The 19,386-nt window shown below is 45.2% G+C and overlaps 1 protein-coding gene and 1 long non-coding RNA gene across 2 annotated transcripts in view; one reads left to right on the top strand and one right to left on the bottom strand.

The window, feature by feature from the left end:
* Window positions 1–19,386, top strand: part of LOC135383292 (signal peptide peptidase-like 2A) — a 59,809-nt gene that overhangs the window by 26,034 nt on the left and 14,389 nt on the right. Inside the window, exons 6-9 of the mRNA XM_064612812.1 lie at window positions 4,064–4,266; window positions 5,033–5,129; window positions 6,137–6,332; window positions 18,587–18,661. Coding sequence (XP_064468882.1) covers window positions 4,064–4,266; window positions 5,033–5,129; window positions 6,137–6,332; window positions 18,587–18,661 — 571 coding nt within the window. The remainder of the gene's footprint in view (window positions 1–4,063; window positions 4,267–5,032; window positions 5,130–6,136; window positions 6,333–18,586; window positions 18,662–19,386) is intronic.
* Window positions 14,325–16,113, bottom strand: LOC135383291 (uncharacterized). The gene is made up of 3 exons (XR_010419794.1): window positions 15,894–16,113; window positions 14,868–14,908; window positions 14,325–14,768 (listed from the first exon to the last, which is right to left on the bottom strand). It is a non-coding gene; the product is annotated as an uncharacterized LOC135383291 (long non-coding RNA).

Below are 19,386 nucleotides of genomic sequence, written 5' to 3'. Positions count from 1 at the left end.
ACAGAGATTGAAATCGTTGCAATCTGTACTTACTCAGACTTCCCGCAAAACAGCTGCGGCACTCTTCCCATCCTGGATATCGTTGCCACCGATATACATGACGATCCAGTCTACTGCTAGGTGCAGTCGATGGATTTTTTCTCTCAGACGGGCCGCTGTAGCTCCGGGATAGCTAAAAGTGACGATTTCCACGTCAGAGTCTACGAACAGCCTGTCGCGCGTCATAAACTTCAGCTGGCTACTGCCAACCAACGCGCCTTTCATCGTTTACGTTTCTCTGGGATCACAATGCGTTGTGCGGCGAACTGCAAAGTCAGTTGATCTCCGAAGAAGCTGCAAGGGAGAACCATGCGTGCGTCTGTGGCGTGCGCGAGACGCAGTTGGCGCCGTTGCGTAGTCCTCCTCTCCACAGCTGTCTGGTCGTCTGCTCGCTGAGGTCGACGCGACCACCAAGCCTTTGGCAGCCCGCTCGTGCAGACGCGGATGTTATGTGACGGGGCCCACACAACAAACCCATCGCATGCAAAAATATAAATAAAATCAAATGCGTTTGTGGTGTTTTGCACATTGGTTTAGGGCCTTATGGACCAGCAAAACCAAATATAGTGGGATGACCGTGAGGGTGGGGACGTTTGCCACAAGATTTCGCGGCACGCTACCCAAACCCGGATTTATTTGTCATGAGCATTCTGCATGTATTCCTAAGAATCCTTCCCTGTAGTGGGACGATCATATGTTTAAACACTAAAAACAACAAATTATTTATCGAGCGGTCAAAAGCTTCCTTTTATGAACTGTATATGCACCGCGGAAAGGATGGAAATTCGCCTGCGATCTCTGACGGTGAAAATGAAATCATAGTTCGATTGCCGCGGAAATAAACACTTTCTTTTATTTTTGAATCGGATAGTCCGCAATTGATGCAAACTACACTATGATAAACAGTCGCGTCCGAAATATCGAATATTCAGACAAACAATTCAACACGTCAGCCTGAACAGACTGGAAGACAGGTTGCTTTATCTTGGAATTATGAAATTTTTATCGTGGTTGAGGAAGGCCCGGCTAGCATTAAACCCCATAAAAAAGTAACAACAATACAGTGAAGGAAGTAACAAATCGATACCTGCCGTCTGCACGCACACTGTATCACGAAATTGGCCAAATCCGGCGGCCATTTACTCAAAATCGCCGCCAAAATTTTGGCACGATTTTCGGGTATGTTATGGAGCTATCCTTCCCGAGAACACAGAAAGAAAATTGGAATGGACAAATGGGACTGGCCATCGGGCCCGCTGCGAGCCTGGGGAACACTTAGAGCAGAGGTGGGTTTGGATAGGGCCTCAGTATAGAAATATTGGTGTATGGGCAGGGCACGGGCCTAAAAATCCGGCCCATGCAGTGCTCTACCCCTTCTCAAGAGGCAACTACAGTGCCAAAATGCGCATGACCTGTGCATACGTGCACTGTTTGGTTTGTTTGATAGCTGAAGAAACTCGGGACGGGGGACAAGACAGCCGTTTCTATAGAAAAGCGCTATCACGCATTTTGTTTTCCCAAATGTTCGCGTAAGCCAGACGGACACTTGGTAGTTCGACGAAATGGGCACTTGGACCGTATGACGTGCAACCCATTATTTGAGGGTGAAATCCATACCCGACCCCTAAATCCTCTGACAAGACCCGCCACCCGCGCTCTACCAGAAAATGAAATCCACACCCAACCGGACCCGACCAGCAGGGGCTGCGGCGCCTTTGTTTACTTATTATTTGGTATGATCTTTTCTCTTCGTTGTTGTTGCTGTAGCCGTTGCTTGTTCGTGGCCGACCAGCCAGCAGTGCTTGTGCCAAAAACGCTGCCCGCAACAGTCTCGCTACCCGCGCGGGTGTCAATAATATCACCCGCAACCGACCCGCTACCCGCGGGAAACTCCAAACCGGGATCCGCACCGCAGGATAGAGCGTGTCGTGCAGAACCCTGCCTGCACTACGCCTGAAAACTCCGCACTTCGGCTTTCCTCTTGATCAGCGTCTCACTCTGCTTCACGGAGAGAGCGGTGTCGTGTGTACGCGGTTGCTCCTCTCTGGCTTTGTTGAAGGACGCTCCTTCTGCTGTTCAAACGCGCCCACCACGCCTGTGGGCCCCAACGTGTGTGAGTGCATGTGTGTGGAATTTTGAGTAGCAAGCCGTAGCCATCTGGCTGACATCTCCTAACCCCTATGTAGAAGAAGAACCGAGACCCGACACAAACATTCAGCTGTCGAGTCTCATGAAGTCTGTTGACGTACATGCCGCACCATGTGTTGTCGAATCCGAACCTGGCACGGGCACGTGCGAAAAACGTAAAGCCCGGCCCGACAAGGCCCGCGCAATGCTCTAAAGGGGAGTGCGAAACCCTATCGAAATTTGCTAGCAGTCCTGTGCGAGCGCACCGGCCTTGAGTTCTACTATGAAATAATGGGAGCGCTTTCACGACACAAATCGACAGCAACGAACGTCATGGTTCAACAGCGTAAGTGTCACTGGCAAGAAAAGCAGGGATGTTTTGCAACGGGATGTTGCAGTGTCATATGACCGTCGACAACCCCGCGTCCTTTCTGGATACTGCTGCCTCTGACAAAAATCGCTATTCAGCTCAACTGGAGTCCCCCGATACTCTCAGGGACACGTGATCCTGTGACACCACGAAAACTGAAAACTACGATTACTATATCACGAATAGACACCTCCACGGACAGTCTCTGCGTATCGGGTGAAAAGCTTTAGCCCGCTGCTACCGATCAGAGCAATCTTCATCCACGAGAAAGCGAGGTGGTAACGGCGGTACGCGACAGTCACACGGCATGTTCGAGAAATGCCAGTAAAACGTAAACAGCAAACGCGAGACAACGAAATCCACCGCGCAAAAGCAAATCGGGGAAAGGAGAAAATCTAAAAATAAAGGAAACACAACCCAGCTCATAGGTCTCCGCCTGTCACGTGGGCTTGTCGTGTCCTCCAATCAGAGACGCGATGGACTTCTTACAAAGTCGGAGGAGTGAGGGCCCTCCTCACTCCTCCGACTTGTGGCGCCATCTATCGCAGAAAAAAGTTCATTTTTGAGTTGAGACGTATGTGATATGTCCTCTTAAGTTGGGTTAAAATGTTGCGGTAAAGATAGACACAGTTCTACAATTCAGTAGCACTTTATTTTTGAATGTGAACAAAAGAACACGTAAGGTTTTCATTTTATTGTATTTACTTCCAGCCGTGTTGCTGTTTCAAGAGGCACCTTTTGTAGAGAGTTATTGCCGGTTCGCGGTTGGTTGTTGGGAGCCGCGATGCACACTCATAAGATGGCGTTCCTTGCCATGCAACGACTGGCGGCGGCACACCGTCGGTCTCACGCGTAGCGCCGGCTGTGAGCGGAGCAATTGTGAGCTCGCGAGCTGGCCGGGAACGCGCCCCTGGATCGGATTACCCTAGCCTTGACTGTTGCACATGCGCTGCGTCCGTACATGCGTTCCAGCTACAATAATCTTCTCTTTCGAGCCTTTCCTGAAAAAGTAAAAATCGCGGACATTCGAAATAATGGTGATGATGATGATAGGAGAAAGAAAAATGGAGATATGAGCCCGCTTATGCCGCAAGTGCTAGAACGACGTACACGGTAACAGGACCTAAATGTGAAGCTCCCCCTCCCCAGGACCGTCCTGGTCATGAAGTGACCTAGCCGCATCTAGTAGAACAATTCTCTGCCTTTATAAGATGACGGCCTCCGCATCTGCTCCTGCCAGCAACGCCGTCTGTCTGCTGCAACAGAAGTTCTTCATATGGTGTTGTGCAAATGCGTATCAAAAGGTTCAAGACCACGAAATTCTAAAATTCCTTTATTTTTAAGAGCTTTAGGTGCGTTTTAAAAGCATGTGGCCCCGATACGTAACTACACCCGGAATGTGAGCTTTCGACATTGTAGTGTCTCTCTCGTCCGTGGAAGTCATCGTCAAATCTTTTACAAGGGGAAATAACGCCTTTGTTCAAGGTACCCGAAATTGTGCATTGTAAACGCTACCTTGTGTTACAGCTACCAGAGCGAAGTGAAGAAGAGCAATGAACCACAGGAACCAATGTCTTCCAAAGAAGAACCAGTGGATGCAGGACCGGAGTGGCTACAGATACCTTTAGTTGAAGGAAGCTCCATCGAGGTGCCTGTCTCGGTGGTGCTCCTTTTCGTCGTCTTGATGATAGTGATACTTATGGTTATGTACTTCTTCTTTGCATATATAGGTAAGATATCTATTATCTCCTCTACTTTACATTCGGAGATTTGCAATCGAAACGTGCCTTCACCAATTTTGGAATCTGAACTGGTGGGATTTTATGCATGTTAGTTTTTTTATTTTTCATGCATTAATTGGACTGCACTTAAAACAAATAACAAAGCGAAATTTAGAGTGAATTACGGAACCACAGGAGCACCACTGATCCATAACAGTCCCCGAGCACAGTGGTATCTTGGCTACGCAGACGTGTTTGAGTAAGCGCAGCTCGTCTTGGCGGTATATGCAATACATGTTAAATAAAGACAATCACCTTTATCAGTTCCCCTTGCATGCAGGTCGCAGCAGCAGACATTGTAGTTATGCTACGTCTAAGCAGCAGAGAGCCCAGTTATGTGTTACGAGGCTAGTTACGATCATTCCCCGATCATGAAAGAACGTGGCTCACGATATCCAAATATGTAATTCCTTTACTTGTACCGAGTGTATACACCGGGAAACAATGTCATTGAAAGAGCACAATCCGCGCGTGTCGATCTTTCCTCCTCGGAGAGTATCTACGTCATACATCTCATACGTGTAGCACTGCAATCCAGTCTTTGGAGATCGCGGAGTTTTCGGACTCTTAGCCAATGACGGGGCCCCTTTGACACAAGCTGCGGCGTGCGGGGAGAAACCGGTTTTGCGGACATCGCGGTGACCTCGCGGAGCAATACAGTCTCAAATGAAGCATACTGTCGCACACTTAATGAACTCTTACGCACTTTCTGCAGTATACTTTGTCCTCGCTGCATTCACCATGAGCTCTGTGGTCTCTATCATCGGTGTCCTGGAACCCATCATGTATAGCTTCGAGTGCGGCACTGCAAAGTACGTTATTTCGTATTCCATGCGACGCTTTTTGTTTTAAACGGACGACAGGAACGGCGCGCACAACATTAAAACGGATGCAGCTTTTCCTGCATCAAACATAGCGAAATAAGGCCGACGTTTCTGTACTCTTTTATTTAGCTGCGAAGAGCGCAGAGGAAACTATTTACAGGTCGTGTCCTATACAGGGTGTTTCAGTTAAATCCCCGGACTAAATAATTTGCGAACCGGTGCACCAATCGAATAACTTTCTTTTTTACAAGTATCTGTCCAATACCGCCTAGAAGATGCGCACCGCGTGAATGAGCGGGAGGCGCTCATTATTTAAATAAAAATGCAAATGAGTTTCGTAAAAAAGCGTAACTTCTAAAGCAGGGCGCTGTCGGTATTAAAATGGGTACTACCGCTTTTGGGACCTTCAGTGGACACCTTTCAGAGAAAAATCTGCCACCGAAGCGGGTCATTTGTTGCAGTAATTAATTGGTTTCGGTTTACGTATTTTTGTCGCGGCTGGTCGCGGCGAAGCGCAAAAAGACGCTCTTTCACTCCCGTATCCATCAATGAATTACGTCATTACACCAATGAATTACACCAATGAATTACGTCCTTTTGCGCTTCGCCGCGACCAGCCGCGACAAAAATACATAAACCGAAACCAATTAATTACTGCAACAAATGACCCGCTTCGGTGGCAGATTTTTCTCTGAAAGGTGTCCACTGAAGGTCCCAAAAGGGGTAGTACCCATTTTAATACCGACAGCGCCCTGCTTTAGAAGTTACGCTTTTTTATGAAACTCATTTGCATTTTTATTTAAATAATGAGCGCCTCCCGCTCATTCACGCGGTGCGCATCTTGTAGGCGGTATTGGACAGATACTTGTAAAAAAGAAAGTTATTCGATTGGTGCACCGGTTCGCAAATTATTTAGTCCGGGGATTTAACTGAAACACCCTGTATACTCCTACTGAGTAGATATGTCTCTATTGAAGGCCCTGTCTTTTTTCAAGGGCCCCCAAGTTCCTGTGTGCCTGTATCGACAACGGTATAGAAGTTAGGCAACTGGTCGTTGCTTGTGTGGCTGTTATACTTCCTGTAGTCTGGGTACTCTACCGTCACTACTCATACGCGTGGGTTCTTCAAAACTTTCTGGGCGCAATCTTCTGCATCAATATGTTGAAGTGGCTCCGCGTGCGCAACCTCATGGTAAGCTCGTTAATCTGCGGAGAGTCAGCACAACTGTTCGGTAGGATAACAATATTAGGTATATAACATAACGGCTTCTCTTGTATGTCATATTAGATGTCGATCTACTTCCAGTTGAATGACATATAGGGTAGGGTGGGGCAAGGTGGGACAGAAATTTGCAATTGAATAAGATTTTGTTTTATTTTTCGTGTTTTTCAAAGAAACTAGCCATAAGCACATTCAGGGGTCTAGAAATTCTGACCTGTACGTGCAGAACGGACGTAGCCGGTCTAAAATAAGCACAGAGCAAGAAATTTAAAAATGCAGATTGTCTCATCTTGCCGCAGCCCTCAGGGCAAGACGAGACATCGCGTGGGCAAGATGAGACACGCAGTGGTAATGAAATATACCAATTAGTTTTTGCAATCCAAGCAGATAAAGTAAAGCAAGTAGGCCCCTACGCAACCCCCTTGAACCCACCGCCGACATGGTGTGCAATAAAACGACACAGAAGCCGGTATTATTTTGCTCCACCGTTCTTTGCAAACAAGGCACCGCCAGTCTTATGTGCCGCTGGTCGCTCGCTTTTGCGTGCGCTTCTGCTTTGCTGGAAATATCCTAGGAAACAGGAAAATTTGCTGGAAAATCCTACGCAATATGCAAAAAATAAATGTCTGAGGAACAAGCATAAGGCCGCCTAATCAAAGTCGAACCGAAACGTTTATTGGTTCGGTTCGGGTTTAGGTTCGACGATAAGGGTTCAGTTCCGATTCAGTTCCGGAAGGTATAATGATTCGAACCGATTTTGTTCCAAACGGTTCGGTTCATGAACCAGTTCAGGGGCCACAGATGGGAATAAAGCACAACAGGCAGGTTTAAGAAACACTTCCGTTTGTGTGGTACAGTGCTGGTACATTGCTTTGGTACAGTGCACAGGAAGACAACGTTCAAGATTTTTAAAGATTTTGCGCGATATGAAAGACAAGATTAGAAGTGGTTACAACAGCAGCATAACGATGAATTACCGGTTTGGGTTGAGTACCCCAGCTCGTAGCTCATGTCGCGATGGTTAGCTAACCCACCGGGTTTTTCGCCGAATCTCGGTAGGAATATAACAGTGAACCGAGCCTGTTACCTTGGCCTGTGCCATTGAGGCGCGAATAGACGTTAATCAGCAAACGACGCTCCGTGGTAGTTGGATTGCAATGGTGCGGTTCTGAGACACGGTCTTTATGTAAAAGGCGCGTTATCGTTCATCAGTGACCGTCGCCGTGCTACCTTGTCGCCGTCAGAGTGAAGTGTATGTGAAACACAGATAGAGCATGGGCAAGAGCGGGTGCAAACAGAGAGTGTGACTCGTTTTCGACCCATTCAGGATGTTTAAATACGATGTCAGTATGGTTGTTTTTACATGTTTTATTTCAAATGCACAAAGCAAAATAGGTTGGTATGTTCTTTTGCAAGTTCACACGTGCATGTTGGCAGGTTATCCTGCAGCGTCATACACACGGACACATGCTGTAGTTGAGCTCTGATAGTTTACCAAAAGAACAGAAGAAGAAAAAAACAAACAAACGAAGAAGAGAAAACTTGAAAGACCGAAAGTCACCCAGTTGTCGACATATCCATCGCTTGGGGGGGGGGGGGGATGTAGGGGTAAGGTGCGGTCAACCCGCTCAGTAGTGGCGGCTCTGTGCACCCATGGGAGGGAGAAGAGGGGAGAGATGACGGTGACACAAGAGAGGGGAGTGTGTAAACCCTCTTGCTCACAAAACATGCGAGCACCTCTCAGTAGTCTTCACTGGGTGCTCCATGCACCAAGGTAACCGCCAAGATTATAGGCGATATCGCGCGTCTGATGTCGCCTCCATTCATCGCTTGGTCCGCGTACACTCGTTTATGTACAAGATGTCCACGATAAGCCTAGAAATTATCTCTAACACACAGCGATGTCGAAGAAAAACTGACAGCTCTGCTATGACGTCTGTGTTACAAACGGGCTGATCTTACAATGCAGCGCCTGTTTGTAACACAAACGTCATAGGGAGCAGTGAGTTTTTCTTGGACAGCGCTATGTGTCAGCAATCATTTCGGCAGTTGGGGTGGACACCCTGTATAGCTGAGGCTCGTTAGTATATCATAATAACATATGTCACTTCCGGAATGCTACCCAAAACAGTCGTTGATCCTTAATTCATTACAAATTGTAAGAATACATATATTCATGTGTATGTCTTAGACAGTAGTAGTGATAAGTTTTCAGTTACCATCTTTGTTGTTATTTTGCGACTCCAGAAAATCCAGAGCATTCCTTCAGGGCACAAATATTTCGGCAAGCAAGACGAAGGCTACGAAGCTAATCAAAGAAGAAGAAAAAACTGTTCGTGCACAACATGCAAAGTTCCACCCTTAGTTCCGTATGAACCGTTATTTGAACCGGTTACCGGTATTTTTTAACGGTTCAGTTCCGGTTCAGCTCCAAGATGGCGTCGACTGTTTCGGTTCAGTTCCGGTTCGGTTCGACTCTCTGCACCTAACAGTTGACTCATCAGTTTCTCAATTACATTAAATTTAAATTGCATCACATTTAAATTGGATTAAATTGTCGCGTCTTGCCCCGTGCATATCATCGGATGCATTAATTTTTCTGTTCAACACCGGATAACCAAGAGTGCCCATATTTTGCATGTATCTAGATGAACGAGTAAAGAAATAGGATGTGGCAGAATAAATGCCAAACGCTGCTGCGCAGATGACATGAAAAAGGATTACAGAAAATCGCGCCTTTTTTGCGGTTCTTTACGACAATTCTCAAGTGCAATAAAGCGGACATGCAGACCCACCTTTGAGTAAAGTTTCAAGCGCATGGAGCAACGCGTCTCTGAGACAATCGGCGTCGAGCAAGAAATTTCGTGACTGCCCCGTGTCTCACCTTGCCCCACCTTACTCTAGCACTGCCTGTTTGAATCGCATGAAGTGAAAACATGCTCTCAAAGCCGTTGTGACACTTCGCTCCAAGCTATGCGAGATAAATGTAAAAGAGGGTATGTACATCGACGTGAACCTATACATTAGAGTCCGTATTCACCAGCCGACTTGAACCATTGGTTTAGTGACGTCGGGTTTAAATCGATCACGTGATCCCTCCGGCTATGGAGAGCGGTTGACCAAAGGGTGACCACAACGCATGCGCACTATTGACATTGGCACGAGATGGTTGAGGGGAGGGAGAACGTAGCAGACGACAGGATTGTGAAGAGGAAGGCTCCCGTTTGTTTTTTGATTATGATGTTAACGGAAGAAAAGTTCAGGCGGCGCTGGCGCTGCTGCAGGTGGTTGCGGATCGGGGTGTCGGTAATCGTCGGTTATGCGTTATGCCTACCGCTGTATTTGTGAATGACAAGCTCTTGATATGGTCGCTAAAAAGAGAGCGTTTGCCATGTTATTTGAAAGGCAGCAGCAGGTATCCTCGCGCAGGTGATCGTTGTGCTTTCGTCGGTGTTCGGTCGTCGATTGTGAATGCGTATAATAACGTCATCCGCATCGACCATCGCTTTTTTATCGTCTGTTGTGCGGTCTGTGTGGTGAACTGCAACGATCAAGATAGCCTCTCGATTGATGGGGAATTCCAGCAGAGTCTTTTATACGCTTTCGAGCTTGATATCATGTTCGCAACGTGTGTACAAGTGCTTGATCACTGTAGGCTATGTAAACAGAAAGAACACTGATGCAAGGGTGACCTTATCCTGCAGGTGACTCCCATACGCATAACTCGACGTGGTACTTTCAACGTGCCACAAATCTGCAACGCGTTAGACCATCTCTTTGCTGGCTGTGTTTCTTTGGAGTGTGACTCCTACGGAAAACGTACTCATGGTGCTGCCTTGTTTACGTCCTGGTCATGTGTGTGTGTGTTTTTCTTTGTTTGTTTAGCGCTGTTTTCGTCAGTTACCCAGGGCGTCCCTGCTTGTGAGCGTGGAAGTTGCCAGTGTCGTGACCCCCTGTTAGTGCGGTGCTGTGCTTACCTCTGATCTCCTTTATTTCTGCATTTCAGCATATAAGATTATTGTACAAATCACTAAGCACTAAATTGATTGTTCTGTTCAGCCAACAAAGATACATCATTACGTTGCGACTGTCTCTTTGCTCTGATGAAATTTCACACAATGGGAACATACCTAATGTATATATTTGTCCTTACTTGTCATCAGCTATGATGCACTTGACATCACAGATGTAATAATTGCAAAAATAAACGGCCACACTTTAATGCCATTACACTGCATCCGAGCCATTCAGAATTTGTAGTTTATTGAGACTGTGTACACAAAATACAGATGTTAGAATGAACCAAATACCTCGTAAAGAAGGATATCTTATACCGGTTTCAATAGTGGTGTTTCAAGGATGGAGCAAACAGGAAAGGACCAAAGAAAACACACACAACAACAGCTGCAACATCAGCCACAAACAAGCCTGTGCTGCCATTTTGTTCAATAATTGTGTTGAGCTTATTTGTTCAAAGCCATATATTATTCAGGAAACACTTTTACACACCTGGTTGGGGACTTATCTATTTTTCCATGCTCATTCTTTACAAACTTCTCTCCCGACTCCATACTGGCATTGTAAGCAATTTCACTGGCATTATCATCGCACCATTACATGCCAAAACATCACCACCACCAATGCCTAAGAACTCCCCACAGCTCATGCCATGCTATAATACGGCTGCCAACAGCACATCATGCACTAAACAAGCGTATGAAGGCGGGGTGGTTGGTACGAATTCATTCCGCAGCAAAGAGACGTGGACAGAAGGACGATGACTGCATCATTCACTACGATCTTTGAAATCACTCCTTATTCAGGCTTTTTTTTTAATTTATAAAAGAATTTGCATAGCAATGCAGTTACAGTTATCACTTCACTCTTACACAGATCACTCAACTTTGACTGTGAAATGACATAAGAGGCCTGTGTGATGCCACGAGAAAGATAATCGCCATTGTACAATTGTGTAAACTTATTTAGGGAATTTTTACTTCAGCAGCTCTTCAACGCTTTCTTGACAATTTTTCTAGTTTTCCAGTCATGCAATAGTTCTCAGATTATTCCCAGTTTTCCATGCTTTACTGGATTGCAGACATCCTGAAATACAGACGATGATTCAAGCAACTCAGCAACTAGGCGTTTGAGGCTTACATGTTTGTATCATCCGTATGTGTGGCCTGCTTCGACTAATTTTCGTTTACACAGATGATAAAGGTATGAAAAATTATTGCACAGGCTGCATTTCTGCACTGTGTGGTTATGCAGTTTGACTGCGCACCTTTGTACTGAGAGATTGTGCTATTTCTTGAGAAACAACACAGTGGAATACTACAGCAAGGCACACCTAGAGATGCTCATTCTAGCATAAAATCTCAGTGCTACAGCAAACAGCAGCACTGATTATTGTCTGCTCGCTTTCTATATTGATCTGTATCATACCGTAAGGGGAAGTCTGCAGTGGAAAATTGGACGCAATACAAATAAGCTTATACAATGAAAAGGATGCAACTTGAAATCATGTGCATCTTAGCTAAAATGTGCTGTATTATTTTTATTAAAATTTACATGATTGTATATCTTTCTTCTGCAATTTCAATTATTTTTTAGCCACATTGGCAGTTGTCACTTTGCAGAAGCCGGCATATTGATCCAGTTGTGTCCGCACAAATCTATGCAACTGAACAGTTTAATGTAGTGAGCATGGTGTACTGTATCATCAAGGTCAAAGCCTGGGAGCAGATTTATGGGACACAATGCTGAATTCGTGGTAAAATAATGTAGATGCCTCTGCATGACTAACCACCTAACTTCAGTAATGAGTGGTGGACATGCAGAGTCTTCAGGCAACTCCTGGTAATTAATACATGTCATATGGGAGATGGTTTGCAAGGTACCAGCACCCAAAGCAACAGTTTCACAGATTCTGGCCATATGCATTACGTTGGCACACAAGAAGAGCATGTAACTACTTCGGTCCACTTTACTGAACTTTAGCACCCCTAAGAGTGCCATAGAAAATGTGGGGGGAGGGGGGGGTTCTAAAAAGAAGCAGTAGTAGTGTCAATTTCCCATTAAAAAGAAATGAAAAATTCCACACACACAACCACAAGATTTCTGAACCTATGGTGAAGCTAGCTCTTACACAGACATGTTTTTTGTAGGGCATGGCATGGTGTGCCTAAGCTAATGCCAGTCACATATTTGAATAGCAATAAATTTGTATAGCAATTATTTTCTTCACATATGGCATTGAAGAACGGCTTACCTGAAACAAAATAAATAATCAGGTTGGTGCCAGTCATGCAGTGAAAGCAGTGTGCACGAGACGCCACATATTCTCCTGGTGATCATGTGAAGGCTTTCCAACAGTAAATGTATGTACGTGGTATCTTGTATTGCAACAGCATTCAGGCACTGTTTCGGATGAGAGATCCATAGATGTTAGAATCGTTTGTCATGATGCTGATAACACATTCTTAGTTACACCAGAACTTTGTGACCGTAGTATGCCCATATTCTGTTTATTCTCCACTCACTGCTGTACATTTATGGGTGGAGTGCGAGTCAAGGAAGAGGAGAGCTGGTGTGAAATGAGAGTACCGATGTACAGGACATGTCATACAGCAAAAACCATGGACACTTAGCATGCAGCTGCCCTGAGCTGGTGCAAGGAGAACAAGTTGTAACATAATTGAAGGTAAAGTGATGTACCACGCATATGCATATTAGCAGGATTTGGTTTGGTTCACTATTTTGTAACTCAGCTATTCAGAAGACGTTCAAGACATGCACAACACAGCCAAATTAGAGGGTAGTGTTTCGGGTGTGTTGTATGTTGTGTGTTGCTACCGTCAATAAATTTTCCTATTACAATTAGAGGTATTGTGGCATTTGTGATGAATAGAAGCATGATTGCAATGTGGATGCAGGTGTATATGATAAATCATGTGGCATGATTCCATAGGGATGTGTTTTTCGATTCTTAAGATTTACCTCAACAGGATCAACGTGGCTCCAACCAAAGTTAGCTTGAAAGAGGGGATCCCGACGTTTCGGAGCTGAACCGGCTCCTTCTTCTGGGGTGACGAACTAATAGGGCTAACTTTGGTTGGAGCAACGTTGATCCTGTTCAGTTTCTAGCCAACCAGGCACACCTGTGCCAAACATGTTCACGTTTAAGATTTACGTGTACAGGATATGAGGCTACACAAAAAGAGTGCACAGATCACACCAGTGTAAAGCTGCAGTGCGTAGAGTAATTTTTAACAGTCCTGCTCACAAAATGATGCAGAACAGCATGCGTACATTTTTACTTGAAAGAAAAGCCTTGAGCTTCAGGAGACACAAAAGGGACACCATTTTTTGTTTAGCGCTGTATTCACACTGAACAGATGAGCACATGGATAAACTCTGTGGCCATATGACAGCTATCAACAACGTAAAAGGAGGAGAGCTAGTGTAACATGGGTGCTTGTTTACCCTGCTTTACTACTGTTGTCTATATCCACACTGAACACATGAGCACAGAAATAAACTATGCGGCCATACGGCAGCTGTCAGTAACGTAAAAGAACGATAGCTACTGTTAACATGGGTGCATGTTCTTCCATGTGCTCGTGTGGTCAGTGTGGATATAAACGGCTGCAGTGGCTGGACAAATCTGTACCCATGTCAACGCAAGCTAACTTTCTTTTGAGTAGTTGACAACTGTCATGTGGCTATGTACAATTAATCCATGCACTCATGCTGCAGTATGGGGGAACGACATTTCCATTTTGATGTTGCATGAACCAGCTGACTCCTATTATAATTGTCAATACTATCTATTGATGAGTCTGTAGCCTATGTTTTGTTATATTCATCTGGAAGGTGCTGTATGCAGTAATTGCAGTTGATCTAATTTTCAACTTTAAGTGCAGTTCAATGGGAGCAAGAGAGTTTCAAAGTTTCTGTACACATTGCCCTTTATTCCTGTGCAATTCAAACGTACTGCAGTACGACACCTCAGATATATTGGTGGAGTCAGCATGTGGAATGTAGCAAGGCTTTTTCTTTCCTTGTGCGCCATTGCTCACTTATGGTCTCATGTGACCTTGACAACTAATTGAGCAGGATATCCAGAGTGCACGTTTCTATGAAAAAAGTCATCCTTGTGGAACTACGTAATAGCCTTTATTGTCTGAATATAAACAAAAAGCTCACGAATACAAAGTTGTTGTGATGAATGAGTCCATAGCAGAAATTTTCAAGAGAGGATCTCCAGAATATATGTGCTTATACAATGCAGAAAAGCTGTCAGTGATTGGTCATCGTTATGTACCTGCATTAGTAATGATGATTCCAAAATGTTTGCAGCCTCCTTTAGCACATTGCTGTGTAGTGTGTTTTGCAGAAGCAGCCCTACAAAAGCACATCTACTGTTACCAAATGATAAATCAATATAGAAGTAAGCAGCTGTCCCTTTGAATGTTTTCTAATGTAGCAGTGGCAACACGATACCTGAATAACATATTTTTATTGGTCTGTTCTGCTGTGGCATGCTGAAATAAGTAAAACACACATTTCAGTTTCATCTATGCTTGCATGTGAATCCATGGGAAATGGGGACATCCTTAGCTTTTGCTCCGGTATTTTCATAATCGGGGAACGCAAGATCTGCTCAAATTTCGTGTTCAGTGTAGTGCAACAACATGCAATATCTCCATGCCTTGATAGTACCCACACAACAGCCGCAAGACGCTAATGCACTTTATGATCAGTCCTATTGCACTGTTAGATGTCTCTGGAGATTAGACACGCTGCGAAGAGATGATAGATACTGGGATGGTTGATAAGCATGCCAGTGGATAACGCCCCCAATTTCTCCATCGGGGCTTGCAACAAACATCTAGCACGTTATTGCTCTTACTGTAAAATGACAGGGGCGCTTACAGTGTGTATCACAGGAGATGACGCTCATAATAAGCGCCAGCACTACTTATGCTTTGTTTTTGAAGATGCACATTGACGTTCGGCCATCCGCACGCTCTCTCGGTCCCTTGGATTGGTATATGGATTTTGTCCAGTGGCACATGTCGATGTCACTCTCTTTGACCACACTTTGACGGTGCTTTTTACGTTTGTCATGCAAAAGTTCGCAATAGCGCCTTCTAAAAACAACAGCCGCATTTCGTACCCCCGGTCAAGCGTTACGCCGTTTTTGTTTACGAACCGTGCATTTGAAACGATTCTGCTTAATTTTTACCAGTTAACTTCGAATTAGTGCAACATCACCTACCGCAACCAATCTACGATAGTTTTTTCAACACACACGTCCACAGTAGTTGCAACGTATACTTAGACCGATGTTAAACTAGCCCCTCCCCTAGTTTAAAATACGTCCCATTCAAATGCATGGGGCTTAAACCACCAGTTTAAGTAGCTTGGGTGGATGATCGAAATGGAACATTTGAGGCAAATATTCGTCCCATTGTGATCAATTCTGTCTCCTGGGCGCTTCTAGTAACTATATTAATCGAAACTTACCCAAGATTTAATGAAAAATTCCTCGTGAACCGGGGATTAGGCCTACCGGCCACCATCGCTTCTGGCAGACTCTGGTGAAATGCGCATGCGCTGTGCAGGAAGCTCGCTATGTGCGCCGCCATAGGCTTCACAGCAGCAGGTGGTAGAGCATGGGGTGGTGATCCAGGATTGGCGAACGAAAGTCTCACGTGATTGATTTAAACCCGACGTCACTAAACCAATAGTTTAAGTAAGTTGGTGAATACGGACTTAGAAGTTTTACGGCATAAGAGAGCAGTAGACGAGTACACCATGTACATGTACATCACGAGAACATAGACGGTTCTGACAACGCTGAGGCACAGGGAGGGGGTTGGGGGATCACGAGATGTCGCCAATGCGGAGAATTATTTTTTCGTCAATACTCAAATGTGTACTACAATACTTGCACAATTCAATGAGCAACGTCTATGAAGGTCTGACAATACCATTACACTGAGTCAATAACTGTCAACAAAGCGGTTGCATTTGTGTTCCGTGTTGAGCACTGTCGTTTTAGCGGGACGGTTATTACTTAGCCATTCTCGTTTTGTACTTGCTGGTGAGTATTGAAGTGGCTTCATCGTATCCCTTGATACTTCCACGTGACGTTAAGTACTTATATCTTTCATTCATGCAGCAGCGTATATTGAGGTTCTGTCTGTGTTCCTGACGGTGTATCGGAAGATGAAATCTGCAAAATGCATTCATATACAGTCTGTTATGATAGCCCATGAATGCAACAATCTATTCGGAAATGGTGGCAGAAGTGAAACATGGTAGTAGGAAAGTGCAGTTAGGCTGAGAAGTTACTATAGTGACGAACTGCGAATCGTGCGCAAATTTTTCACGACAGAGTTGTACATTCTAACTTAAGCTGCTTATAACTACATTGCGGAGAATCAAGTCACCCTCATGCGCCTTCTCCCATCAAAAGAATATACAGGGTGTCCACGCTAACTATAAACTGTTTTTTTATATTTGAGAAATCAATTTTTATTGCAATAAGCGATGACAATATGTGCTTCGCAAAAGCCACACCTCACGAGGGCAGCAGCAGCCTCCTAAGTCGATGTATTAATTAAGTTTCAGAAATTATTTTTTTAGTTATTGGAGGTAGAAGCTGGGCGCAAATGCAAAATCAGTTTACGTCGGTGTGCTGGTGCCGCTCCGGTTTTCAAAAGAATGCTTGAGACCAGTATAGCGTGTGGAAATGGCTCCGAAATAACGGCAGTGTGTTGGTAATTCTTGTCGCGCGTCTTGAAGCGCGCTTTTTTCCCTTTCCCATAACCGCTAGGGAGAAACAGAACTACAACCCTCGCGCTTAAAGGAAAGGGCAAAAACCGCGCTGCAAGCGCGCAACAAAAATTGCCATCACATTGTCGTTATTTCTCGACAGTTTCCTTGCGCTATAGGCCTCGGTCTCAGGCGTTCTTTTGAAAACCGCAGCGCCATCAGACCACCGATGTAAACGGATTTTGCAACCTAATTAATACACCAACTTAGGAAGTCGCTGCTGCCCTCGTGAGGTGTGGCTTTTGGCGTCGAACATACTGTCATCGTTTATAAGTGCGAAAAAATGACTTCTCCATATATAGTTAGCGTGGACACCCTGTATGTGGTAGTCCTCCTCAACTGTAAGCGTCGATGCATGCGCTGCAGTCGGAGTCCTTAACGGGTACCGAAATTAAAACGCTAGGGAGAAAAGGGTGCACGGTATAGGGATGATAGTGTGCTCGCGACGTAAAGCCAAGAATTATTATTAATAATGTTAGCGAGGTTTAGTATACCGTTAGTAACGTAACCGTCAAGTTACTGTGCAAAGCGGAACCAATGACAGCGTGTGTGACTCAGAATTTTATCTCTTGATTTGGTATGGTAGACTCAGTAGCCTACCGGGCTAGCACTAGCTGTATTCTCTGCTATTCGCGGGCATGATGTAGTTAGTGGCGATGTGCAAGGGTAGTACAGATAATTAGTCTGGCACGGAGTTAAAGTACTACTCCGGACTCGGAAAACAGCGTTTTTTTTTTTTATTTAGTCCATGAAAACAAGATGCCTCAAGGATTCTATGGGCGAAATTTCAATCCTGTTTACGAGCGCTGTGCATTTCTGTCAATATTTGAAGAACTGCTGAGCCTCCACAAGCTTCGATGACACCAGGAGGGGGTGACGTAAGAATAAGCACAATTCAATTCAACGCAATCATAATCAATTGCAATGATGTCATGTTGTGGAGAGAGCACTCGTCTCCTAGCAACGACGCCGGCGACCAGGGAGCGTCACGTGGTGGAGAAGTCACGTGACTCTGACCGAAAGCGGGGAAAATGGGGGATATGTCTTCTCCCTCCTTGTATTTTCTCGAAGGTCGGAGTCATCTTTTATGTCACGTGGGGCTCCGCTAACGGAGTGCAAAATGTGAGCCCACCGGAAGACGCTAAGGGCAACAACGTTGCTTGACGAGAGGCGGGCACTCCATCGGAGCCTAACATGACGTCAGTTCTCAAACTAAAAATTAATTTTCTCTAGATTTCGCGTCACGTAGAGCCAAAATATTTTGCAGGAATGTAAAGTGAGACAAGACGATTTCAGTAACATAACTTTGGTAGGACTCTGGAGACACGAGATTGAGTCCGTAGTGGCACTTTAACAAGGGTCCGAACTCGTCTTCACAGGTCATCACTACCTTCCTTGTGCTTGTATTCTTCTACGATGTGTTCTTCGTCTTCATCACGCCTTACCTGACAAAAGTGAGTCTTGTTATCTTATGTGTCTACATAGAAGCAGGCGGAATAGACACAGCACGACCTCTCGATGTAATCGCTCCAGCATCTCTACGTAGCTGTATGGTGAATCCCACTGCTCGACCTGAAGTGACCATTTTGCTGGGCTGCTTCACTGGTCGATCCGGAGAAGATTCCCGTGTTTCACCGGTCGTTTCAGATCAGCTATGTCTACGACGGCGCTTTCTTTCTTCCTACGTAGAAAACGCTCGGATTCGATCGAAACTGCCGTCATACACGCACCCTTGCGGCTCAAAGCAAGCTGGCCAAGTTTGCCGGATGTGCGCAGTTACTTCCACCACGCCCTTTACTGGAGGGCAATTGTTTTTTCGCTAGCGGATTCGGATTGAGCTAGCCCCGTGCAGGATTTTCTTCCTCCAGGTCGACCGGTGAAGCCGCCTTTAGTATGCGTTGAAATAAGGCAGTCGTTGAAAAAGCTAGACAGCGGTGGGATTTGAACCACTCATCTGTCGATTGCCGGTTAAAGCCTCTTGTTAAGACCTCATCGGCAAATTGAACCGTTTCTACTAGAGCCTGTGTGGCAACTCGTTCTAGAAAGTGTACCATAGCCTGTGTGTAGCTTGAGATGATATACCTGTGAACATCGTACGGATGCAGTTGTGCTTGTATTTCACGTTTTAGTAAATTTAGTTATGTCAAGTCTCGTGTCATCTACATGTGTGACCACTCTT

Source organism: Ornithodoros turicata, chromosome 2 (assembly GCF_037126465.1).
Source record: "Ornithodoros turicata isolate Travis chromosome 2, ASM3712646v1, whole genome shotgun sequence".
NCBI classification, from domain to species: Eukaryota; Metazoa; Arthropoda; class Arachnida; order Ixodida; family Argasidae; genus Ornithodoros; species Ornithodoros turicata.
The sequence above is the reverse complement of the archived record's forward strand: the minus strand, read 5'-3'. Positions and strand labels throughout refer to the sequence as shown.